Source organism: Ammodytes marinus, assembly GCF_949987685.1.
Source record: "Ammodytes marinus genome assembly, chromosome: 23".
Taxonomy (NCBI): domain Eukaryota; kingdom Metazoa; phylum Chordata; class Actinopteri; order Uranoscopiformes; family Ammodytidae; genus Ammodytes; species Ammodytes marinus.
In genome coordinates this window covers 14,808,817-14,835,952 of record NC_137227.1, presented here as the reverse complement: position 1 = coordinate 14,835,952, position 27,136 = coordinate 14,808,817, and the positions used below count along the sequence as shown (strand labels likewise).

The 27,136-nt window shown below is 40.7% G+C and overlaps 3 protein-coding genes across 5 annotated transcripts in view; 1 reads left to right on the top strand and 2 right to left on the bottom strand.

The window, feature by feature from the left end:
• Positions 1–1,214: 1,214 nt before the first annotated feature.
• aadat (aminoadipate aminotransferase) lies at positions 1,215–8,663 on the bottom strand. The gene is made up of 14 exons (XM_080052576.1): positions 8,654–8,663; positions 8,106–8,177; positions 7,171–7,339; positions 6,407–6,539; positions 6,094–6,168; positions 5,807–6,016; positions 5,172–5,237; positions 4,906–4,988; positions 4,472–4,568; positions 3,506–3,567; positions 3,348–3,412; positions 2,629–2,735; positions 1,720–1,821; positions 1,215–1,614 (listed from the first exon to the last, which is right to left on the bottom strand). The coding sequence occupies exons 2-14, from the start codon at positions 8,170–8,172 to the stop codon at positions 1,573–1,575; spliced, it is 1,278 nt and encodes a 425-aa protein (XP_079908702.1). The 5' UTR covers positions 8,173–8,177; positions 8,654–8,663; the 3' UTR covers positions 1,215–1,572.
• Positions 8,664–9,275: 612 nt separating this feature from the next.
• ino80b (INO80 complex subunit B) lies at positions 9,276–14,548 on the top strand. Of its 2 annotated transcripts, none has more exons than XM_080051557.1 (6): positions 9,276–9,462; positions 9,885–10,024; positions 10,914–11,091; positions 11,648–11,811; positions 12,052–12,188; positions 12,747–14,548. In XM_080051557.1, exons 2-6 carry the CDS (start codon positions 9,985–9,987, stop codon positions 13,209–13,211), a joined length of 984 nt encoding a protein of 327 aa, XP_079907683.1. In that variant the 5' UTR covers positions 9,276–9,462; positions 9,885–9,984; the 3' UTR covers positions 13,212–14,548. The 2 variants fall into 2 exon arrangements, with proteins under 2 accessions (XP_079907683.1, XP_079907682.1); XM_080051556.1 differs by having other exon boundaries at positions 12,016–12,188; positions 12,747–14,546.
• A 30-nt stretch (positions 14,549–14,578) lies between these two features.
• Positions 14,579–27,136, bottom strand: part of intu (inturned planar cell polarity protein) — a 54,631-nt gene continuing 42,073 nt past the window's right edge. For both annotated transcript variants that reach the window (XM_080051555.1, XM_080051554.1), the window contains exons 15-17: positions 23,921–24,110; positions 23,402–23,544; positions 14,579–14,717 (exon numbers count right to left, since the gene is read on the bottom strand). In XM_080051555.1, coding sequence (XP_079907681.1) covers positions 14,606–14,717; positions 23,402–23,544; positions 23,921–24,110 — 445 coding nt within the window. In that variant the 3' untranslated portion in view covers positions 14,579–14,605. The remainder of the gene's footprint in view (positions 14,718–23,401; positions 23,545–23,920; positions 24,111–27,136) is intronic.

Sequence of the window (27,136 nt, the reverse complement as noted above, 5' to 3'; positions counted from 1 at the left end):
TAACAGCAGGGAGAAAGTCTGTACAAAGGGTTTCCACTAACAGACGGACCCAGTCGTCGTCAGCGGGTCCCGTCATGTGACTGCTAAAAGCATGCAGGTTTAAGAAAATAAATATGAGGGAAAGCTGATGCTGGCAGAAAGTTCTACTAATCTTTCTTGTTTGAAATTGTGACATTTAAAAAAAAAGGTAATTATAAAACAAAACAAAGAAATACCAGCACCCTGTTGCACCCGCTGCATGTTTGGTTCAGCCATACATTTGACTGTAAAGTTCAAAGAAATTGTTGATTAATTTTTTTTTAACGTCGTTTTTTAACTCGTCGTCTGCAACCAGCTCCACCATATATAACCACCAATATCTGGCAAAATATAGACAAAATATTTTTTTTGTAAGTGGATTAAGCATAAGCGTAAACTAAAACCCAGACCATAGGGGCTGATTTACTGTAAATGTGACTCTTCAAATGCATGAGCCATTTTCTTCTCTGACATGTATTCACTAACCAATGTGGTATCTGACAACAACATTTTAAGTAAAGAACATCATGTAAACAAAGAAGTCAAGTCAAGAGTCTCTGGTACAATTTCTCCTATTTCAAAAGGGTGCAGAGAGAGAGAGAGAGAGAGAGAGAGAGAGAGAGAGAAAAGGAAATGGTTTAAAAATGCGAAGATTCCATTATTGTGAAACCGATGTGTTTCTACTTGTGGGGATCCGTCCTTGCCAAGGGACAACTCAGTTAAATGTTGCTAGTGTTTTGACCTTCTTGGTGGGGGGGGGGGGGGAGAACAAAATCCCAGTTTAATGATTCATTTGTGGAAGTAAAGTGAGCACGAGTTGATGATGATTGGAAGGACTGTCCATCATCCTTTATAGCACCTTTTTGAAATAAATGTGACCTTTCCAAAACATGCCATTAGAAAAAGCTGTATCTGGTGGCAGTCTTTGGTCACTAAAATTGAATTGCTCAAAAACATCTTTATCCTCCAGTAAGTTCCCCCTATCTATGAAGTCCATTCATTTAAAAAGAGTGAAGTATTTAATCTCCATTGTAACTGTTTGGTCAGGTGTAAACATATTTGTCTTAATGGACTTGGATGGATTAAAAAAAAGACACAAAAGACCAAAACATTGAATCATAAAAATAGTTATTTACTTTTTTGTACATGGAAAATACAAAGACTTCTTCACTGTGTAGTGTAATTATGGAGCAACAAGTAATGAGGTCAACAACTGTATTTTTTTCTTAAACTGGTTCATTGCTCCAAATGGTTTTATATGATCAAGTCATGTTTAACGGTAGGCGCACAAACGTCTCCTCTTGGCTATGGCATATACAGTATATCGTCAGAAGTCACACACACGTACACACGCACGCACACACACACACACACACACACACACACACACACACACACACACACACACACACACACACACACACACACACACACACACACACACACACACACACACATTAAAATATATTTGAACTATTTCATATATTGTAACATAAGAGCATTCAACATCATGTTACAAAATGCAGCCTCTCTCAGGGAAGAAGACATCTTTGATCACAAAGCCTCTTTGATGAGAGAGGAGAGTCTTCTGAAAGCCTGTCGAAAGATTTGTCAGAGATTAGAGTCAGTTAAGGTGTGTGTGTGTGTGTGTGTGTGTGTGTGTGTGTGTGTGTGTGTGTGTGTGTGTGTGTGTGTGTTTACCTCATCAATCTGCTCTGGTGTGGAGAGAGAGAAGGCCGCTCTGACATAGGGACATGGGTCACTACTGTTAATCATGAAGACGCCGCCGGGAACCAGTAGCACCTTAAGTACCACACACACACACACACACACACACACACACACACACACACACACACACACACACACACACACACACACACACACACACACACACACACACACACACACACACACACACACACACACACACACACACAGCCAGATTTTACACGAAAGATCCTTTCATGAGACAATAATACATACATTTTCCTCCTTTTTCCAAAATGTCAAACTATTTCTTTAAAATCTCTCAAAAATATTGTTACTTACAATGTTACAATTCACATCATAACACTGTGATTAGCCTGAGGAGCCACTTTAAATCATAGGAAGGATAAAACACTTAAGTCAGATTCTATTTGTTAATTCATTTAAAATGTAAGGTGTCTTCTGATGCAGCTGACACCTCCACAAACCTCGACAGACCTTGGAAAATGTCTGTGTGTGTGTGTGTGTGTGTGTGTGTGTGTGTGTGTGTGTGTGTGTGTGTGTGTGTGTGTGTGTGTGTGTGTGTGTGTGTGTGTGTGTGGAGGGAAATTACACACACTATTGCTAAACCCAATCACAGTGCACACAATGACCGCTTCACATGCACCATCCTACACTCTATTCAGGCACAGTACTTGCTTTGCCTCCAGTGCAAAACAGCTGCTCATGGACAGAGAAGCGATAACAAAAAAAGAGCCGAAATGCATTCTGGGTACCTGCTTATAGCATACTACACTACAGTGGGTATTGTGTTAACCTTCAGTGGACAGAGTTAATTGGGGTTTGTGCAATAATACATCACAAAAAACCAGAGTTGTTGAAGTGTTTGTGTGCACTGACCTCTTTCTCCAAGGCTCTCTCCATAATGAGCTGTTGGGTATCGGCTATGCCCTTCAGTCTCATCCACAGGAACATGCCTGCTGCTGGGGTGTGCCACTCTGCTACATCTACACACACACACACACACACACACACACACACACACACACATTAGGAGGGCCTGCGTATGTGCTCTCTGACTCATAACAGCAGTCACGATTTGCCTGCTGTGTTTGTCCCTGCTTTTTCCAGTGACGTGAGCCAGTCTAAATGTGGAAGTTTTCTGGAGCTTTCAGCAACATTATATGACTTCAGGTTTGGGTGAGCTGGAAGCAGTTGAGTCATTTTTAATGCCATCTTGTTGATCTTATCTACAGTCTTTAACCAAAATAAGATAAGTTTAGTAGAAGTTACACTTTTAGCACCAACAGTAAACACCTACTGTTATTAAGACAGGACTAGAGAGGACCCCTATTGGGCATCAAATGTCAGATGAGGCTTGAATCAGGTTTTATATATATATATCTTGAAACCTTGTCAAAAACATCCTCCTACCATTGCCTTTCAGACGTCAGATTTGGGATGTCAATCTGACATTCAAACCTACTTCATGCAGTGATTTGTCCTTCTGTTTACCCATTGTCTTCTGGTGATAGTGTGAATTTACTGTATATTTCATTCGAAAGGCTTCAAATGTAAAGCTGTGTTTTTCTACTTCTTTCCCCAGTGAGTCCACAAACCTTTGAGCCACTTGTCTGCGGAGCCGATCATGGCGTCCCGTTGTTTCCTGTAAAACTCAATCACCCTGCAAGAAGAAATACAACAGTGTTAATGCAAGAATGAATTATCTTCTTAACCAGTCAAAATGAGCAGATGTGGCCATGCAGCGGTGACGTACCCGTCTATGTGCTGGAGGAAACCCTCTTGGCCCCAGCTGTGCAACAACTGAGACACCATGAGCTGAAAGGAGGCAGGAGGCACGTTCAGAACCATCATCTGAATCTATTTACTAAAGGTAAACTTTTGTAAGTGTGGTTTGTGTATGACACACCTTTCTTTCTTTCATAACAAAGCCTTCCAAATATTTGTTTTGGCCTGTGCATGTGTCAAACTTGTCATCACACGAGGAAATTGTAATTTTGTACATGCACGTCAAATTTCATCACTAAAATGTTTAGTTCAAATTACAAAGGTTGTCGAGGATTGAATCACATACAGAATGACAGCAGCTCTTTAGTAGATGCCAATTAATCTCCTCTTCTTCCTTATTAAAACCACCTACTCAGCATCTTATTTTGCTTCTGCTGTAGCGTGACAACACACACACACCTCTTTGCTGGTGAGGTCGTGTTGGTGCAAATCCAGCATGCCTGAGGAGCAGAATCAAAAGTCTGTGAAGACTCAGCTCTTAAATATACTCTATTGTTAGCCGTCTGTGTGTGGAGAGAGTGCAGTGTGTGCACTGTGATATAGTTCGTTCACATTTTGTTAGAGAAAATCTATTTATTAGCTGGACAATGAGATGGATTATTGTGTAAATGCAACGTAAATTATTTAAATGTCTCTGATTGAAACTGGACTTTTAAAATACATTGTCCTGGTCAGTGTTTTTTTGTTTGTTGCCTAAATAGATTGCAAGTTAATGGATTTTGCAAGCACACACAGAAAGCAGCAAAGATGCCTTATGTGACAGCCAACAGAGTTTTTTACTCTGCAGCAGACGGCCTGCCATGGCACAAGTTCAAGTTTCTTAGGATGTCACCCCTCGCAGAAGTTACTCCTCCCAACTGAGAGCCACTAAACCAGTAATTATATCATGGTAATGGAGCAGGGTGTGGTGGTGTGATATTCGGCTTTCATTCACCTGTGTGAAGGTGCTGGTGTGCATTGTGGAGGCCTGGATGTGCAGCACCACTCTGTCTACCAGAGGCTTGGGCCCTGTCACAAAACCAATCCTTAGCCTGAAATATGAAGAAAAAAAAACGAAGTCAAAGACCTCAAAACTTTGGTGCATTTAACAATATGACCTTGAGAGACAAATGTTGTGGCATTGCACAGGCTGTTGACATAGGCAATACACTAATCATGTGAGTTGGACTAGCTATTACATTTGCTGACTTAAGTGATGGATAAAGTAAATATTCACTATACGGACACCTTTGGCTTACAGTCAAATAAAATGATAGCATAGCTTCACATGCACTTGGTTTTTAAAAAAAAGGAAAAAAAACCTGCACACATTTGCTCGCAAAGACACACACACACACACACACACACACACACTGATTTGACACTCACCCTGAGGACAAGATCTTAGAAAACGAGTCGGTCCTGATGATCCTCCCATCAACGTCCATGGAGAGAAAGGTTGGAGCCCACGGCTGCCAACAATAAATCAATTGTAAACATGTAAATTCATGGTTATCTAGTCAAAGTGCAAACATCAGACCATGGAGTCACAACCATTGATTCAACTACTTTTCTTTTTTTAAACAATTCATGGTCACAACAAAGGAGACATTTTTCTTTGCCATATTCAGGAGTGGAGCAAACTATTCCTGTACCTTCTCAAACTGCAGGAAGTAATAGGGGTCGTCCTCGACGATGAGCATGTCGTACTGCCGGGCCAGCTGTTAGAAAGGGGTTAATAGAAAATGACTTTAGGGAAATCAGCTTCACAGCAAGATCTAATTAGAGACGCCAGCACTTCACTGACTGCTTAGCATACATCAGGCCAAGAGTGATTCATAAAATAACACTTCATCTCTGAATGAATGGGTACCCGCGGGGGTCTCAAAAGCATTGAATTTAATATTCTCAAAATAACGCATTAAAAGTATTGAATTTGGCTGCAAAGTATTTAACTTTCCTACAGAAGTTTAACATTTTTTGATTGCCCTTCTTAATACTTTGAGAGGGGCTGTGATGTGAGAAATAAGCACTTTTTGATTTTGTTATTAAGAGTTTACACACACTGTATTGTTACATAAGAGTATATTAATGTGAACTTAAAATGTTCTGAATTAAAAGTACAATCAAGTACGTCAGATTTTCCATTATTATCCTTCTACCTTTTGCCAGTGTGGCCTGACATTGGCATTACATTTCATTTTTAAGTTGCATTAAAAGGTATTAAAAAGTCTAACTTGGAGATCCCTGTAATGAGTCATTGTTTTGTGACTTTGCAGGGCGGTTGCACCTCGTACACTTCCTGCTTCCTCTGCGTTGTCATGGATGCGCCAGTGGGGTTTCCTCCGTTGGGGATGGTGTACAGGACCTTGGGGGCGGTGCTTCCGGGCATGTGAACCTCTGAGGGATCCCATCGAGATAAAACCTCCTTCAGGGCCGCAGGTATCATCCCGTGCTGATCGCTGGGAACGTTGATTAAGTTGCAACCGAGCGGCTGGAGCTATAGAGTGGGGGGTAAAGTTAGAGGGCTGCTGAAGGTCTAGTTGTTGTATATTTGTGTCTTTGTAAAGGGTTTACCGATGCAAGTGTTCCTGAATACGTGGGTGCGTCCAGCAGAACGTTGTCTCCAGGGTTGACCAGCATCTCAAACACCTAAAACCAAAGAAATAGTGAACTATTAGGGGCAAAGGTAACATTGTTTTTCTTATTCTTTTCACTCTTTTTCAACACATAGAGCAGAACAGAAAGCAGTACATGTTGAAATTTTAAGGGGGTCGATTATGCCAATGGAGGTGTTGTATAAAAGGTTCAGAAAAAGAAAGGTTCATGGGGCCGCTCCTGGTGTAGTGGTCAGAATTGAAATACAACAGCAGTGTTGTGGTGTCAGTACCTTACAGAGCCCCTCCTGGCTCCCTGTTGTCACACACATGTCCATCTGGCCGTTCTCTGCGCTGTAGCCGGCAGTCGGCGGGTTGTGGAGGTTCTTCTGTAGGTTCTTCATCCACGTCAGCAGCTCAGGTATTCTACATAGAGTAGGAAGAGAAAAGTGCTTTAGTTGCCTTCTGTAGGTTGGTAGATATCCAACAAATAGTTGATTTAGACAAAGGAAAGGCCTTGACCTATAAAAGCGTATACTACATCAATATAAAGCACCTATTAGATAGCAACAATACACAGAGATAAGGCAACAATCGTTGGAACCAGTGTTTGGCAACTCAATCCCTATATAAACTAATTATCTGATAAGGCGACAAAAAGCATTGGATTTCGCAGCTGTAGTCACTTTAAGGCTTTGAAGTTTACAGAGGTGGTCATAAAAAAGTAAAGGTCGTCGTAGAATGATAACCTCTACGCGCAGCTGCACACTGTTCTGATGTCATTCAAAGTAAAGTTGAGATAGAATCTTACAAAGAAACGTCTAAAAGGTCCATACTTTCCTACTTATAAACTAAACTTTAGCCATGATGTAAAGCACCACATTTAGAAAGAATATTAGTGACACTGATGAGTCCAGCTTCCTGTAGAGTGCACTAGCTCTTTGCTAAATTCTTAACTGCAAAGACTTGAAGCCCTACGAGTCTCGATGAACACTACATTTTAATCTCACAAGGATTTACTGATTGAGGTATCCCTCCTGTCGTGTGTATCTCTCACCCGTTGGAAGCAGAGTACTGCAGTGCCCTCTTCATCCCGGCCTCATCGAAGGTGACCGTCTGTCCGTTCTTCACCTGGATGCTGGCGGACAGGAAGGGGAAGGTGTTTGGGTTTGGGGCTCCGCCGGCTAAAGAGATCAGAGACGCAGGAGACCGCTGCTGCAGCTCCGCTACACACAGACAGAGAAAATGAGGAGCGGATTCTCACGCTGAGATCTCAATACAAACAATACAAATACTAGAGTAGGAAAAACTGCTCACAGAATTGTACCCCGACCTAGAGTAGTATTGGCCACACAAGCTATTAGGAGCTCAAGTCTTGAGTGCTGAGAAAGGCGCCTCTAAATAAAATCTATTATTATTATTATTATTAAGTCAGAAATTTGAGGCCCATGCTGATATAATTTAGAGTTACTTTATTGTATAACATTTGAAAAAACAAACAAAAAAGAACAGGCCATTTTTCAAAAAACTCTGATGTGCAACCCCACTGTTTCTAATAAAGTAGCTCCAAGATATCTTCAAATTCCCTGTACAGTTCTTCAAACTTATGCATGGCGAGATTTAGCAGCATTTCAGGAACTAGCTTTGTGTATGGATGGTTGAATATATGTCACATGGATGGAGACAGTAGTTAAAATGCTGTTGAAAAACTGATTAAATGTACAAAAGTGGCTATGTATAAATATCTAAGAAAAACATTTACTTTTTAATCAAATTTCCATATCAGTTGACAATCACATGAAATAAAGAAATCCTTGCTAGAATTTTCTCACCAATCATCTCAGCTGTAGTTTAATGAATGAACCACCCATTAAACCAGATATAATAACAGCATATAAAAACTTTAATTTCACTACAAATCACAACTCTTTCACTTTCCTTTCAGAGTTTTTCAGATGACTCTAATTTTTTCCAACTTGCAGAAACACTCACTCAGCATCCTGATGGGGGAGGGCTTCCTGGCTGCGCTCACAGCTGTGAGAAACCGAGCGTAATTCATTATTCCTGCGAGATGAAATGATATTTATAAATTAATAAATAAGTTTCACATGTCACACACGGATGTAAACATCAGTGTTTGTTTATTCGTGTTGCACTTGTTTCTGATTGTCGCCTGAAAACAATATGCGAGGGATTTAGTCTGTGTTTATTGTAACTCTGTTATAGTTCACGTCTAATGCTGTTATTACTTATTCAAAAAACACATGTGAACAAAGTGTCAATGAGAGAGAGAGAGCATATTAATGGCGGAGTGATTTGCACAAATCACTAGGCTACTGCAGCATTGCAACGTTAGGCAAACGCAAGTTAAAGAACACTTCACTTTGTTACACTGCGCTAACACGAGCAGGGAGAAATAATAAAACCATCAAATGGACACTACACTGAACACGTGGACATACATTTTACCGGCTAAATTAACTAAATATAACAGCAGTTACGGTATCAACTTGACCACGTTCAGCTGCATAACGACTGACCTTGTTTCGTTTAGAGACTGTACTGCCCGGTGGCTTCTGGGTAATGTATTTCTTTGAAATGCTGGGGGCTGCAGCTTGATACTATTGCCTGCAGTGGCCAGCGTGAGGTGGACTACATTACCCAAGCTCTAAAAAAAACTAGCGGTACTGCTATTCTGCAGTTATATCATGTATGTGTGTGCATCTATGGTGTCAGATGTATTTTATTGTTTAAGAATCTCTCATATAACTAATTAGATTGTTTAACGAATTGGCAGTTAATAATTAGGCTACCGTTGTGAAGTTGTGCCGTATCTGCTGGTTCTATTTCTTTATTCTTGTTTCCCACCGTTAGAGGGCACTCAAAACACTCAAAGTGGCAGGTGTTATGCCTTTCAGAATAATGTATCCGCTATGTAACCTCAAAACCATCTCATAGATGTCTGAAAACCCAAATAGTAAAAATCAATATCTGATATCAGAGTTGGCTGTCCCAGATTTATAAAAATCTGATATAATTCCCCCTAAATATTATAAAATATATTTTAATAAAACAGTTTTGTCCGCATTTGCATTATTCTGGTAGGCAAACCTCGGCGTGACACCGGAAATGACGATGCGGTTGAACTTCCGTGTTGTTAGCTTAGATTAGTCGTGCTAACTTCGAGTGACAGAGCTTGTCAAGTTATTTTAAATTTGAACAGTTACGGTGATTATACCCCCTTCGGGCTTTGTAGGCTTTTCTCAAACTGGAAACTAAAGTGTATTTTGCGATGGGATTTCTGTCATTACGTTCATTCTAGCATGAGTTGATATGCCGGCTAAATAAGGTACAGTTTCAGTTGAAGCTAACGGCCTCGTTCAAACCTCATATACTTTACTTTTTGCAGTAATGAAAAAGGAGTGGAAAACATGCCTCTCTTTCCTTCGCGTAATATCCAAAGGAGAATATGTGCATGCCCTTAAATCAACCTTAACAATCGCCCTCTTCATCAATATTGGATTATATGCATGCATGTTAGTTCCTACAATTCTGGAAATATACACTTTTAAGGTTGCCTTTAATTTGTTTTTAAATGCAATAATAGGGCGTCGGGGTTTATCCATATCCATTTCCAGATATCTTGAAAATAAGATAAATACAGTTGATAGCTTATCATCTAAATCAGTCTCATAAAATCTACTTACTATTAATGTTGGGAGTCTGATTAATAATTCAATTCTGGTGTGTTTCTTTCGTCTGCTGACACAGCTCTGTATTCAAGAAGACTTTGAGATTTCTGCTGCTATGTAGAGCTGCACACCAGCTGTCCCGTCCTGTCCCTGTTGTTTACGTCCCTCTCGTCGCTTCAATGGGGAAAAGGAAAGACATGATTCACCCCAGGTTTCTCGGTAAGTATTTGAGTTTTGGAATTTAATACTTAATTTTGATAGGCAGAGGTATACTTATCCTTCTGTTCAAGGGCATAGGTTTCGCTTCAACATTGGGGGAGGGAGGGGGCGGAAGGAGAACATTATAAGTGTGGGTCTGGGGGTCTCCACCAGAAAAAAATAGTTTCAAACATACCATTTTGTACATTCTGGTGAATTTCTATGAACTAATTTATGCCTTCTGTATTTATTTATGGTGGGCATGTCTTAATTTCTGTTAAGGAGAAGACAAAAGGCTCCCACTGACGTAAATATAATGGAATATAAAGCAGTAAGGCTCTCAGGCATTCTGTATTGCTTTCAAATATCTACTCTACTGTATTGTTCAAAACTGTTTTATTTTTTAGGAATCACTACTCATGACACAGCAGCAGTGTTAACTATTAAGACATTTTACATTTGAAGTTAACAGGGTGGGCTCTCAGCAGACCTTAATAATAGGTCCATGGCTATCAGCAGCCAGCTAACGTTATCTTGTTAGCTAAACTGTAACTTTTGGCAAAAGTTAGAAACCAGATAATGTTAGCATCCATCCTTATACACTTGACACAATCTAATTAACGCTCATGAAACTTACTCCACTCATTAACATCAGGCATGCAAATATACCCACCAAAGGATTTGATTCTTTTTTTTCAATCAAAACGACATAGGTTACACTGTCGTTTTTTATAATATATGTTTTTTATATGTGAAAAGCCCCCCCTCTCGAAATTGATTTCTCTTCATCCGAGAATCAAATCCTTTGGTGGGTATATTTGCATGACTGATGTTAATAAGTGGAGTAAGTTTACATGATTTAGTACTTTCTTGTAATAGTTGGAACGCTCTTTACTCCTGTCTGCTTCAGGTGAAGGCGGCTCCAGCCTGCACAGCGTTCACAAGCGAAAACACAAGAAACACAAGAAGCACAAGAGGAAGCACCACAGCTTCCCCGCGGCCCCTGAGCCCGTCGTCATGGTGCCTCGGCCCCCACCGCAGCTCCGTCTCAAGATCAAGCTGGGAGGACAGACGCTGGGGACCAAGAGGTGAGACGGGCCCTCGGTTTTATGGCGAACTAAACGTATGTCTGTGGTGGTGACTTTACGTTTTTTTTCTTTGTAGATTTTTTTCTGGCATTTTTGCTTTATTAACAGAGACAGAGATTAAATGGGTCAGAGAGGGGGGAATGACATGCAGAGAAAGACCCGGGCCGGACTCAAACCCAGGTCTGCTTTGTCTGAGGACTGAGCCTCTGTGGGGCGCTCTCACCACTTCAACATCAGCACCCCGTGTTTTGTTTTTTTAAACTTTTTATTTAGCGATAAAGAGACATAACATGGTTAACAAGACAAGACACAAGAAAGAGGACAATACTTTGACACAATAAGAAATAGCAGCAAGCAGCAAAGACAGGCAATTTACACATTAGGAATCTCAATGTATGGGTGTTTAGGAAATAGAGGCATGTGTGTGTAACCTGTAGAGCAATTATTAATAAGTAATAAAGGGAATTAATGTGGTGACCATTGCACCGAAACCCGACCACTCAGTCAGTGAAGTTTTAGTTTTGAGTTTTGTCTGTTTCCCTATTGTCCGTATCAGCGTTCCGACCTTCACGGTGCATCCCGGCGTGGCGTGTCCTCCATCTCCTCTCATGATTATTCATAATAACGATGTCGAAGATTCGGACGATGACGACGACGATGATGATGACGATGATGACGAAGAGCCCTCTGTGCCTCTGGAGCAGTATCGGGCCTGGCTGGGTATGTAACAACCAAAGACTGTAGTAGATACTATATTAGTTTGGATACAACAAATAACCCAAATATTAAACTTATGTTTACCAAGATTATTTAAATATATAATAAAGGAAGACCATATATTTATTTTTCCGACATTTCTTTTAATTATTTAGTTTTTTTGTGTGTGAAATAAATAAGTTGTTTATCTTGATTGTGCTGTGTCAGATGAAGACAGTAACCTGGCCACCTCCCCTATGCCAGACATGGACTCTGACTCGATGCTGTGTGCGCCGGTGGACGAGGAGGAGCGCTGGCTGGACGCTCTGGAGAAAGGAGAGCTTGACGACAACGGAGAGCTGAAGAAGGAGATCGACGAGTCTCTGCTCACAGCCAGACAGGTGAGGAACACACCGGGAGCAGGAAAGATGGGAAATACCTAAAATGATCAATGTAGCTGTAAAGGAATATCCCTGAAATGTGAACAGCTGCACACTGGTACCATATATAGCACATACAGATGTGATGTGTACATCAGCACTTTTCCTTTTTACCAAATGCTGCTCTTTATGGTTTTATGATTTAATGCTGCTCCTTTTATGACATTTTAATGTCTGTGTATTTTAATTTGTCTTTATCTCTATTAAATAAGGTGTCTCTTTAAATGTGACATACTATGTTAGCTCACTGGTAGAGCTTGTACATTAAGGCAAAAGTCCTTGTCGCAGTGGACCCGGGTCGAATCCAGCCCGGGCAGTTTCCTGCATGTCTTCCCCTGTGTCCCCATTTCAACTCTGTGCTAAGTACTGTCCAATAAAGGGGAAAACACCCAAAAAATATTCAGAAAAAAGAGTGACATACAATCGTCAATAGAGAACGGTATATTGGTACCATGTATGCAGAGTGTTTATTATGGTCATGACATACACTGAATCTTAGTGTGTTGTGTTTGTGTTCAGAAAGCCCTGTTACACAAGCAGCAGATCCAGCCGCTCCTGGAGCTGCCCATGGGCTACAAGGAGAAGGAGATGACCGTGGAGATGATGCAGAAGCGTGAGGAGCGCGCCCGGAAGAGACGTGCGCAGGCCGCCAAGAAGGCTGAAGACAGTAAGAACCAGACTATAGAAAGACTGACTAAAACCAGCAAAGCCAAGATCAAGAGCATGAGAGAGAGGAAGTCCAAGCTGAGTCAGTGCCCCATGGTCCGCTACAGCGACTCGGTCCAGGGCATGGCCATCTCCTTCCCCACGGGGGTTCCTCCTCCGGCCCCCGCGCCTCCCCGCCTCCCACCAGCCGCCCCAGTGAACTGTGGAGTCGACGGCTGCAACAACTTTAAGAAATACTGCTGCTCAAAGACCGGGGTCCCTCTCTGCAGCCTCGACTGTTACAAGAGGAATATGCTGCTCGTTCAGACCGCAGCCTGAACTTAAAGGTGGAGTCAGCTGACCTCACCTTTTAAAGTGGACAAATATTTTCTAAAAGGACAAAGGTGTAGTTGTGTTATACCAAACCACGTGGTCATAACATTTTGATAAATATTGCATTAAAGTTGGAGTCAGCGATTCTGGAAAATGATTGGTTTCTAAAAAATGCTTTCTTTCCCCGATCCACTACCTGTATGTGTGTGCTGGGAAAAAAAATCCAGTGTTAATACACAGCTTAGGCTCTATAAGCAGATTTAAAAAAAAATCATTTCACAAGCACATTGACAGGTAGTGGATGGTGAGGAGATATTCACTTATTTTGACAATGAGTGTTCTCCAGAATCGCTGACCGCACCTTTAGAGCATGGAAGGTTTCATCTGAACTTCAGACTTTTAACAAACCTTTTGAGGACTCGCAGTGTACAATGTGAATTTAATTTTTATTTACTTTTTTGTTGACTGTGTCATATCAGTATTAATAATAATGGTTTTCCCTGCAGTGATGCTGGTGACACAGATCAATTATGGACATGTAAACTGTCAAAATAAAAAACTCTGTACTAGTCAATCATATATTAAACAGTATTTATGATTTGAAAAGTACATGAAATGAATCATTTTGTACAGGTTTGGAGAGTAGAAATATTGCCACTCACTAATTCTCTTTTTCATTTAGTCAATGATGTAAAATTATGTTTAGAGGCTGAGAAGTCGTCGACAACAAGCAAATTTGTTTTGAAAGAATAAACAAGAAAAACTTGTAAGGCTTTGTTTAATTTTTAATGTTTATTCCTGTAACAAAGGATGCCATTTTCATGAAAAACTGTACATTTTAAATAAAGTAACAAATGAAATGCGGTTTCAACACTGCATACATATGGTAGACACAGCAATATAACCTTATTTACCCTGTCAACATGTAGATGTGTGCAGCAGCATGACTTTTATTGGTGCAGCTCGGCAAACTGTGAGGGCGACTGCTCTCACTGGTCGGTCTTGTCTCGTCACTCATACACCAAAATGCTTGAGGTATACACTGATTGAGTGGCTTTTTGTCTACACACACATAATGATCTTTGCACACATCTTTGGTGAGCAATGACGCACAAAAATTATCTTAACTCAGTTGGCATGCAGTTAGGTGCTATTTGCTTATCACTACTGTAAGGCCACGGTCACGCTCTGCAGAAAGAAACGGAGAGGCACATTGTTGGATCCAGACTGCACGTAGCTCATGTGAGATCTTCCCACAGAAGCTTAGACATGTCGCTTAAAAACCCCATGTTTGTTCTCGGGTGTTTTGCTACAAACACCGCAGTTTGAACTGTTTTCCTGAGAATGTGAAATCTTGTGGGTTGTCTCTGTTGACTGTTCTAATGAGAGAAAACGCTGTGTCACAAAGCCAGACCAAAGGAGAGTCTAAAGGCCATCTCTACGGGAACTTCTGCCACCGAGTCGTGGAAACACACGTAGAATTCCTGAGGGACGGGCTCGAGCAACATCCGCCTGAAAGGAAAAAAATGGCTTGATTATGGAGAGATTGATTAGAAAGAAACATCAAATCTCATAGACAAGAGGCCAATAAGATGATGGGAATTTGTACCAAAACACACAAAATGTTAACGGTGGAGTCAGCGATTCGTTGCGAACGCTCCTTGTCAAAATCTCTTTTGACATGGGGCGCCTTTAGCTCAGTTGGTAAGGCGTCCCCCCATGGGCCTCGGCCAACAGCGGACCTGGGTTCGATTCCAGCCCGCGGTCGTTCTCTGCATGTCTCTACCCCATTTCAACTCTGTCTCTACACTATCAATAAAGCATAAAAAGTGCCAAAAAAATCTCTTTAAAAAAAAAAAATCTCTTTTGTCAATGTTGATATTTTATATCAACATTCAGTCAATCAACCTTTATTACCATATTGGTTAGAAAATAAGACGATGTATGTATGCGCTATTACTTTTCAAAGCAATCAGCCACATGGTGGTGCTGTTATCAAGCCCCAAATGAGAAATTGAGAAGCCGATTGACATGAAATTTCAGTCCAGGTGAAGGTAAAAAAGCTTATTTGACACACATGCTTGGCAATTGCAAAGAAAATTTAGGGCAGTCACACACCTTTCTGGACAGGTGTAGCTAAATTTTGTTCTGACAACTTAAAACTAGTTTGTATTGTTAATAGTTTATTTGTATTATTCTTGTTTATATAACCTATATTCAAAGGCTCTTAATCTTTGGTCATTTACCCCCAGCGGTATCGAAAATGGTATTGAGTATATTTCTGACTATCGGTATTGAGTGTGAAATTCTGGTATCGTGACAACCAGCGATGCCGGTAACGCGTTACTTAGTTACTTAGTAACGCATTACCGGCGTCGGACCACTTTTTTCAGCAATGAGTAATCTAACGCGTTACTATCTCCAAACCAGTAATCGGATTAAAATTACTCATCAAACTCACTGTGCGTTACTTTTTCTGTCATTTTCCTTAGTGAAACATTTTACATAACTGCACAAATGACTGCGATTGCAATTTAATGTAAATAAATGTGAGCGCATGTGTCTTTAAACACAGGGATATTTAGGATTCGGGTACGGTGACGTTGACGAGATAGAAGTGTTTAAAACTTGAAAAAAAGAAATACAAAACATACTAAAAATAGTAACAAAATAGACAACTACACAAATATTACACCTTAATATGGACAATCACAGTCAGACACACCGCATGTACACATAACCATACAAAACCCCAAAACAAACAAGGCCATCTTCTAGCCGTCGGGAAGCGATTTAAGATTATTAAAAAAATAGATAAAGGGGCGCCACCTTTGGTCAAATTTGTGTATAGAGCCTCTCAAGGAATATTACCTTTTTTCTAGCCTGACAAAGAACATGACATCACTCAACCATGAAGATGAGAGGGGAGGCTTTGGAGACTTCCACTCAAAAAGTATCCTTCTCCGAGCTACAAGAGAGGAGAAAGCAATGACATCTGCTTGCGGTCTTGAGGAGGTAGAAGGCACCAAGGGGACCCCAAAAATGGCTATCAAAGGGCATGGTTGAAGGTTTAGCTGCAGGACGTCAGATAATGTTTTGAAGACCGAACACCAAAAATTGTTCAGTCTTGGGCAGAGAAAAAACATATGACTGTGGTCAGCCGGGGCAAAGCCACACCGGTTGCAATTATCGTCTACGTCAGGGTATATTTCTGCCAATTTGGCTTTAGAAAAATGGATCCTATGAAATACCTTAAATTGTATGAGCCCTTGACGAGCACAGGATGATGTTGAGCTCATTCTGTCGATTGCCTTAACCCACCCTTCATCTGTGAAATCCACATTTCATTCTTTCTCCCATGCAACCCTAGCTTTGAGCACAGGTTTGTTATTGAGCGACATGAGGCCGCTATACACACGGCATATAAGAGCTTTCTGATTGGGACTTAATTTAAGTAATTCCTCCCAGAGCAAAGTGGGGGGGTGGTGAGGGAAATGAAGGATACTGGGTGCAAATGAAGTGTCTTATTCGTAAGTAACGAAAGAAATGTGAGCGTGGCAAGCCAAATTTTTTAACCAGATCTGTAAAGCTGGAAAAAACTCCACTTTCATATAAATCCAAGAGGCAATTAATGCCTTTTGCTTTCCACAGAGAAAATTAGGCATCTAAAGCAAGGGGAAATAGGTGGTTACCAACTATGGGAGCAAGTATAGACGAGGATAAGAATTTGAAATGGCGCCGGAACTGATACCAGATCTTAAGGGAAGCCAACACAATTGGGTTTTTGGTGTGCTTAGACAGGACAGAGGGAAGAGGGGAACACAGCAGCACCGAGAGAGATGTTGACAAACAGGACTTTGATTCAATGGACCCCCAAGAAGTGTTAACTGTGTGGAACCAAAACAAAAGTTTTGGAATATTAGCTGACCAGTAGTAGTACATAAATTACACAAATGTATATAGTAGTACAAATTTACTCATTCTTGGGTGTTTTCCTGCCCAAACAAATGATGTAATAAGCTTGTTCAACGATTGAAAGAAGGATTTTGGTAAGAATATTGGAATGGATTGGAATAAGTAAAGAAATTGGGGTAAAATTGTCATCTTCACAAAGTTAATTCTGCATGTCAGCGTCAGAGGGAGGTTACCCCATCTCTGAAAGTCAGATTTAGTCTTGTTAAGTAGGGGAGTGAAATTTGCAGCCATAAGAGCTGAGATGGACGGAGTGATATAGACCCCTAAATATTTAAACCCTGAGCGGCTAATACTAAATGGCAAATTTAACTGCTTGAGATCCGAGGGGTGGATGTTAAGAGGGAAACACTCACTTTTCTGCAAATTAAGCTTATACCCGGAAAAAGAGACAAATTCATTAAAGGCCTACTTCACCGGTTTGAAAAAAAACGTACTTTGTAAATATTACTGTGATGTCTTTTACTGTGACATCACAGTAATATTTACAAAGTACGTTTTTTTAACCCTATATTTCTCTTTCTGTGATGTCACGAGAAAGAGAAATATAGGGTTAAAAAAAACACTCGTTCTGCCTTTTCTCAGGCTAGGATGAACCGATTTTTTTTTTTTTTGCACATTTATACTACATAGGATCTCAGAATTCAATACACCTTCATATTCAAACCGGTGAAGTAGGTCTTTAAGAATAGAGATAACTCCTTTGCCGGTGTGAAACGCTGCCTATACGAGAAGAAAGTCAGGTTTTCCCTTCTGTTTCCTGCGCGTGGACCACGGCGGAGAGAGGAGATTCTTTGACTGCCCCAAAGAGGCCCAGGCTTTTTACGATTTGCAATTTTCTGCTCGCTGAGGATTTTCAGACTACTGAACTCTCTCATCCTGTAAGGTAAAAACAGACTTTACCCTAGATATTGGCCACTTAAAGAATATTTTCCAAGCTGACGTGTGTGGGGTGTTGTTGTTGTTTTTGTTTTTTAAACATTTATCTAGGCTACTCCATCTAGGGTGACCAGATGTCCCGCTTTGTACGTCCCGCAAATTGAGACGTTGTCCCACATTGTCATTGACAGTGAGCCCCCCTTTTAAATGCGTGTTTTATAATCTGGCATTTATCGGATAGCTGTGTTGAGACGGCAGTCTCCGTTTGTGTGTGTGTGTGTGTGTGAGTGTGCGTCTCTCCGTTTGTCTGTGTGTATGTGCGTATGTGTGTCTCCGTTTGTCTGTGTCGAGCTGCTGGGCTCAGTGGGCTCTGTGAAGGTGCTGCCGTCTTCAGCATTTACTTTCCTGTTGCTTCAAAATAAAAGCCAACTCACGTTTGTCCAGTGAAATGCTATTGTGAAGCCAGTGAAATGCTTTAGTTGTGAAGCAGCAGCCTTAATAATCTATTTGTTTAACAGTAACTTAACTGCTGCGCGCCGATCTAAAGATAGTGTTTTTTAACGTACAAACGTAGTATTTGTCCCACATCTGGTGAATTGGGATCTGGTCACCCTAACTCCATCCCCACACGGGCCTTAAGATACTGTTATATACCACACTGTTTTGGTGTTGAACGTTGATGGGGTTCCCCAGCTGAGCTGTTTTTTAATTTATTTTTAATTTACATTTTTTATTTCTCTTTTTCTTTTCTTTTTTCTTGTTTATTACACATCGTTTCGTCGATCACAAATTTGAGTTTTATTTTAAAACTAATATACATCCAGATCAAGGTGTCCTTTGCGGGCTGCTGAGGTTTTTGCTCATCGCCCGGTGACCGAGCACTGATCCTCTGTGTGTTCCATGCCCCTTTTTATTTTATTTATTTTTTTCCTCTCTTTCTCGTCGGGCTCGCTTATTGGCTGGATGTGGTAGGCAAACAGTGCCTAAATATGTGACTTTTCTCAATTGTGGTGTTCATTTGTGTTTTATATGCACCCACGGTGCTCTGTTTGAACGCTCGGAGCCTCTCTGCATGAAGAGAGGATAGCGTTTTTTTTTTCTGTCAAGATGCAACGGAAGTTTAAATCTACATTCAACCTGCCGTCTTCGTCGTTTGGGGATGAGGACATTGGGTTTGGGGGGGAGGGGGGGGGGTTATCCTTAGGGTATTTTCCCTCGCTTTGTTTGGGAAAGTGGGGAGGGTGTGAGGGCTGTATGTGTTTGTGTTCTAGTGGTTTAACTGTCTTTTTGTTTGGGACAAACTACTGTGTCACTGCACGTGTATTTTGGCGTATAACTTTGTATGATACCCGGGGGTGATGATACAAGCAGGGGGGTTACCACATGTTGAGCTGGAACGTGCGAGGCATGGGCCATCCAATTAAACGAGCAAAGGTTTTCTCCCATCTTAAATCTCTATCTGCCGACATTGTGTTCCTCCAAGAAACTCACATTAGACCATCAGAGCAGAACCGGCTGCGCTGCAGATGGGCAGGACAGATATTTCAATCCACTTTTTCTAGCAAAGCCCGCGATGTGGCAATTATTATTAAGAAAAACATAGATTTCAGACATTTCTCTACAGTAACTGACTCGAATGGTCGTTTTCTTATAGTAACTGGGTACCTTTGCTCTGTTCATGTAACACTTCTTAACATTTATGGCCCAAATATTGATGACGCTACCTTTTTCCGTAAAACCTTTGATATGTTACCCGACCTTCTGGGCACAAATGTGATTGCTGCAGGGGACCACAATGTAATCCTTGATTGGCATATGGACAGGTCATCAAAGAAAACAAGCTACCCTTCTAACTCATCTACAGTTCTGAAAAACTTGATTTCAACTATTAATTTAGTTGACATCTGGAGAATACAGCACCCCACAGACACTACTCCTTTTTTTCCAAAATGCACAATTCGTATTCTCGTATTGATTATTTTTTTATTAGACTCAAGACTCATACCCAACGTAATAGACTATTCAGGAGAAAAGCCCAGTTGGACCTCAGCAGCTGATCACGGGCGTAAAGCCGAAAGAGTGTCCCTCAGTACCCGATGCGATCGCTGATTAATGAATGAATAGTAAAAAAATATTTAAAATAATTGTAATAATTATGGGGCCCATTGTAGTCCGGAAACCAAGGCAATTGCCTACGTTTGCCTATGGCTAGGTTCACCTCGTCTGCACACAAACACACACACAGACATCGTTATTGATGAATGAGAGGGTGATCCTTATCTCATAATTACGAGATCCTTATCTCGTTATTACGAGATCAGTATCTCGTAATTATGAGATCTTTATCTCGTAATTAATAGATACTTATCTCGTAATTACGAGATCTTTTCTCATAATTACGAGATCCTGAGTGTGCTAACGGCTACATTAGCAGTGAAACTTTTTCTTTTGGTGAATGCTCAGCGCCACCGTACTAACCTATGTCATTTTAATAATAAAAAACAAACAAAAAACGACAGTCTAACCTTTGCAAAAAACAACAACAGTCTAACTTATGTCGCTTTGATTGAAAAAAAATACACTCAACAAAAATATAAACGCAACACTTTTGTTTTTGCTCCCATTTTTCATGAGATGGACTTAAAGATCTAAAATTCATTCCAGATACACAATTGTACCATTTCTCTCAAACATTGTTCACAAATCTGTCTAAATGTGTGATAGTGAGCACTTCTGCTTTGCTGAGATAATCCATCCCACCTCACAGGTGTGCCACATCAAGATGCTGATCTGACATCATGATTAGTGCACAGGTGTGCCTTAGACTGTCCACAATAAAAGGCCACCCTGAAATGTGCAGTTTTGTCTCACAGCAAAATGCCACAGATGCCACAAGCATTGAGGGAGCGTGCAATTGGTATGCTGACAGCAGGAATGTCAACCAGATCTGTTGCTCGTGCATTGAATGTTCATTTCTCCACCATAAGCCGTCTCCAGCAGCTTCGCACAGCCATTGAAGAGGAGTGGACCAACATTCCACAGGCCACAATTGACAATCTGATAAACTCTATGCGAAGAAGATGTGTTGCACTGCATGAGGCAAATGGTGGTCACACCAGATACTGACTGGTTCTGAGTCCCCAGACCCCCAATAAAGCAAAAAAATGCACATTTCAGAGTGGCCTTTTATTGTGGACAGTCTAAGGCACACCTGTGCACTAATCATGATGTCAGATCAGCATCTTGATGTGGCACACCTGTGAGGTGGGATGGATTATCTCAGCAAAGCAGAAGTGCTCACTATCACACATTTAGACAGATTTGTGAACAATGTTTGAGAGAAATGGTACAATTGTGTATCTGGAATGAATTTTAGATCTTTAAGTCCATCTCATGAAAAATGGGAGCAAAAACAAAAGTGTTGCGTTTATATTTTTGTTGAGTGTAAATAAAAAAACGACAATGTAACCAAATGTACCCCTTATTATTAGCCTGGAAATCCAGACCCTGATATCTTGAACGATAGAGGGTCTGGCCACGATCGATAGTAATTTCCAACTCAAGGGGCGGCTCCTACTCGTGCATTTCAAATGCCACTGCACGCAGTTGGATAGCACTACAACCAATCAAAGCGATGCACAAGGTGACGTAAGCCCCTTTCGTTTAGCGAACAGCTGTTAAACTGTTAAATCAAACGTTTGCCGTTGTCGGTCGGCAAAACAGAACATTCCACTTACTTGCTAATGAAAGATTTGAGTGCCGTCTTCCAAATCGTTAAGGGTCGAGGCCAAAGCAGTCTCAAACTCACACAACATATCCGCAGCCATCTTTGATGTTTACTATTACGGCTTCGACGTCGCATGTACGTCACTGTCGTCATCCGGTTACGTCCTCCCCAGAGTACCATATAAAGGGCTCTGGCGCGCCCATATTAGATAAAACCAATTGAAACCATAGCCAGATTTCTGGTTTTCTTGATAAAGCTTCAACGGAGCGTGTCCAGACCAACACGCGCAGCAAATTTAATTTGCCAGCGCCTAGTGGCAGTTCTGGGAATGCCAGGCTACCTTATTATAGAACTTATGCTGAAAAAAATTTAGTTTAGCTTTAGTAGAGCTTGAATATATATTGTCTATGCTCCCTTAAAGCTGAGCCAGTCTCTGTGGCGCAATTGGTTAGCGCGTTCGGCTGTTAACCGAAAGGTTGGTGGTTCAAGCCCACCCAGGGACGAGTCATTTTCTGTTTATATACACCAGTCTCCATAGGGACTAATGTCAGAATTAAACACATGTCTGACTCTAACAACAGTGCACTGTGCATATTGAACAGTTATTTCTAGTTGGTAGATTATATATTAAACTATTAAACGCATATTTGATGGTGGACCTCCTTTTCTCACCACCAAAACGTGTTTTAAATGCCTTTCCCAAGAGGCTTTTTTAATTCCCACTACAATGTTTAAAAAATGCTGTTTGAATCCTCATATCCTCTGTTGACCAGCTGTAGCAACCTATGATCCCTTTTAATTCAAATCCCCATTCAAAGCCCGAACACCTTCCTGCTCCGCTGTGAATATTTCCCTTCCCCCCTTTCCTTTTCAGCTAAAACACAATGCCCCGCTGCCTTTTCATTCCAGCCATTCCTGAGGTGAATTAGGCTACTCTCACAAATGCAGAAATTTCGCTATAACAGACAACATAGATAATAGTGAAACTTTCTCTTTGCCTTTAATACGATTTGAAAATTATGTTTAAGTAACATACTCTATTACAATAACACCCTTACTTTGGTGTTTTGCTGAAATCTAAAATTTCCTCAAAAAGATTAATTCGATCAAGACAATATGGTAAAAACAGGTTAAACAGGAATAACTGAATGTTTCATTCTCTTTTTCTGAAGCCACGTGTATTTCCACTGGTGCAGGACTAATTCTCACCAGACATGTAGCTCCCAAGGCCACATGACTCCTCCTGTTTAACTGCAGCTCTAATACAATCTAGTCTTTAGTTCAAAGTTCAAGTACATAATACTGTATATGTAGCTGCATTTTTGGCCTACAGCCCTATTTCTTTCCGATTACTATTTTTTTCCTCCCTGGAAAGTCATGTTACAAATTATCTCATATTGACTTGATATATACCCTTCCTCGTTAGTATAGTGGACAGTATCTCCGCCTGTCACGCGGAAGACCGGGGTTCGATTCCCCGACGGGGAGTATCTTTTCTTTTTCAAGACAACAAAGTGTCACTTAAATAAAATATATCGCATCAAAAAGTATCTCCTCAATATTTACAAATAAAACTTGTACGGTTTGTTGATAAACTCATTAGAGAAGGCTGACGTACCCTATAACCCAGTAAGTCATGGTTGGTGCAGGTTTCCTCTGGTCGGTCCAGTTCTCCGGTTTACACTGGAACAGAACCCCATGTTCCTTCACGGGACCAAGACCCCAACCCCCGCCCTGAGGCCGTTCTGCAGCCCGACGACTCTGAACAGAAGAATGAATTGTGGTGAAAGATTGAAAAGATAGTAAAATAATGGCTCTTAAAAGTACTGCATTAAAATGCAAGCTTCTTCCTAGTGAGGTTTATTTCAAGTGTTCCAATATTGGGGGCAATGACATCCTTCCTCGTTAGTATAGTGGACAGTATCTCCGCCTGTCACGCGGAGGCAAGACGTGGATAGTTGGCACAGCCTGACAGCCAATGAAACGATTCCCCGACGGGGAGTAGCTTTTTTTTTTTTTAACTGTTTCATCGTATTTTTAAGTTCTTACTATGACATCAGACAAACACTTGTACTTCCAATGCTGTTCTCCAACTTCGGTGTGGTCTGTATAGAAGGGTGAGACAAATGTGACTCACCCTGGCTGGAAGGCTCTGCTGGAAAGCGGCCCGTATGGAGAGGCAGCAGCGGTGGAAATTACGGATAAGCTGTGGGTGAATGGAGCCGCTGAGCTGGGCCACTTCTCTGTGTGTGGGAGCAATGAAGATCCCCTGCACCGTCTCCATCAGTACGTAGTGGAACAGTGTGTTCTCTGCACCCGAGGTAAGCCTGTCACAAACACACGTGGAAAGGTTCAAATGTATTGAATTCCTGTTGTTTAAAAAAAATAAAAAATAAAAAATAAATCGTTTTGATAAAAAAATTAAAAAAGACAGTGTAACCTATGTCGTTTTGATTGAGAAAAAAAGACAGTGTAACGTATGTCGTTTACATTGAAAAAAATAAAATGTTTTTGTTTCAATCAATGTCGTTTTTTTTTGTCTTTTTTCATTCAAAACAACAAAGGTTAAACTGTTATTGTTTTTTTTCCAATCAAAACGACATAGGTTACACCAGTGCTTCTCAAATGGTGGGGCGCCGTGAGTTGTCAGGGGGGGGGGGGGGGGGGGGGTGCGGGTGGCCTTGATTATCAACTGACCATCGCGCTTTTTGCAAGCCCGATGTGTTTGTGTATGGTCATAACTAGGGATGGCCATTTAGAATTTTTTCTTTAGCCGGTTGACCACAAGAATTAACGGTTATTAACCGGTTAACCGTTAAGATTTAATGTAGCCTATTTATAGTGAAATACATGAAACATTATTGCAGGGCTCCCGGCCTTTTTTTGTTCCAAGGACCTGCATATTTCAGGGGCCAGTAGCCAATTTAAATGCCTACATTTTGACATTCACACGGCACCTTGTCTGTTGTGAGAAGAGGTCTAGTATGCGAATGTAGGAGCAGAAAGTGAAATAAGTGACTGAAAAGGGACATTTACACACACACAGGCTTAGGGGATGGGTAGCCTACCGAAACTCGGTGCCAAGTAGTGCTGAGCACAGGGCAACATTTTGAAAGGCCGTAGTATTGATAAGCTCCGACGTTATCAGTACTGCATAACGGTACTTAACGCTTTTGTTTATGACGGATTTTCGCTATTGATCCTCGCACACAAGCATGGCAGACCTCTCTGTGTCTGTGCAGGGGCACCCACTGCCTGGCTGTCACTCTCTCACACTCACTGAGACGGTGATAGATGCAGAACAGCATCCACCTCAAGAAGGCTAATGCTAGCGCTATGTTAAGCTAGCGGGAGCCCACGCTGTTAATTAAATTATACAAACACATGGCAGGGGAGTGTTGTGACCATAAGTTGTGACTGGCTATCTTTCTGGGAGCGTACCATGGACCTATTATAAAGTTGAGAGTAGCCTACACGACTCTTTTCATTCTTTACCGACAGTTGGCATTCTTACATCCGGTTTACCGATATCAAAACAAGAGTCCGGATTTCAGAAAAATTAAGATGATTGAATTTTTTTAACCGTTTAACCTTTAGTATTAACCGGTTAAAGATCTTCTTAACGGTTAACGGTTAACCATGGACATCCCTAGTCATAACGAAAGGCCGCGATTTGCAGTGAAAGAAATCAAGCAAGTAGACTAATGATAACATTAATGAATTATAGGTTATCGCATCACAGAAGGCATATTTGCATATAATAATAAAAAAACACCACCTTAACTATGTTTACAGTTTTAACATCTTTTGAATGAAATGCAAACCTCAGTTAATCATTTGCTCTTGTTTCTCTTCTCTGTTCTGAGATTCACATAGACTGAGCAGTCTTGTTTAAATGTTACAAATTGAGCTAATAAACTGAACTTCGACTTTTTTTAAGTTGCTGCAGAAGTTATCTCAGCTAATTTTTTTAATCTAATTTGATAATAGGGTGATGCCAGAAACTCATAGAGTGTTTTTGTAAAGATAAATAAATAAATATTAGCATTTTTTTTAACAATCAAAACGGCATACGGAAGAGGATTAGATTAGGGCCACAAATAATGCAAGTCACAAAAACGCAATTTTTTTACAAAATCTTTAAAAAATTCAAAAAACGAATTCGCCAAAAAATGCAAAAACGCAAAAATGTTGTGACTTTTGCATTACTTTGCGTTTTAGTGATTTTTTTGTGCGATTTTATCAAATTTTTACGTTTTTGTGACTATAGCGATTTTGTTAGATTTTTAAATTTTTTTTGTGATTTTGTCATTTTTTTTTTTGCATTACTTTACGTTTTAGTTACTTTTTTGTTTTTTTTGATTTTATAACATTTTTGTGTTTTCGTGACTTGCGATTTTGTTATATTTTTATTTTGTGATTTTGTAAAATGTTTGCGTTTTTGTGACTTGTATTATTTAGCGTTTTTGTGACTATTTTGCTTTTTTTTTCTTATTTTGCAATATTCGCTCGGAAAAAACAACGAATATTCAAAGCCTGAAAAATGGCATTTGGGCCAGCCCTACTACACACGGCGGAAATTATTATTTCGACCAACTTTGGTCAAGCAAGCGGTCTCTCGTTTTTGCTTGGTCAAACCAGCCGCTTCTTTATTTATTCCCCCCGTGTTGTTGTGAGCGTGTATTTACTACTATCTATGGCGTAAACACACTGAGACGGCTCGGTGCAACTCATAGAGACAGTGAGCGAACAGTGCTGGCTGCGGCAGCTACGCAGTGGGACACAGCATGATAACCAACTGATTAATTTATTGACGAGGAAAAACACCACACAATAAACAGTGCTGTGCTCACATTTTCGCCAAAACACAAGACTCTCTTCACTCTTGCCGAGATGACTACACATGGCGGAAATGATTCTTTCGACCAATCAAATGACGGCAGTGTGTAGCTCTGCCCTTTTAGGCACTCTTTCAGGTGGCTAGTACCCCTACGGAGGAGTACTGAGAATAGGAGCGGCTCAGAGCGGTTAGGTGCGCTTAAACCGTACCCTACCCAACTTTTGCCAAATGAAAAGCCAAACTACCCGGACCGAACCGCTCCGATCCGACCCGCTCTACTCGGTGGAAACGAGGCATTAGTCTCTGACTGGTTGGCCACCCCTGGGTTACACTGTCGTTTTTATCAATCGAAACGATATAGGTTACACTGTCGTTAATTTTTTTTTCAATCAAAACGACATAGGTTTCACTATTGTTGTTTTTAATAATAATAATAATAATAATAATAATTATTATAATAATACTCAATTTTATTTATAATGCACTTTATATTCAAGAATCTCAAAGTGCTTC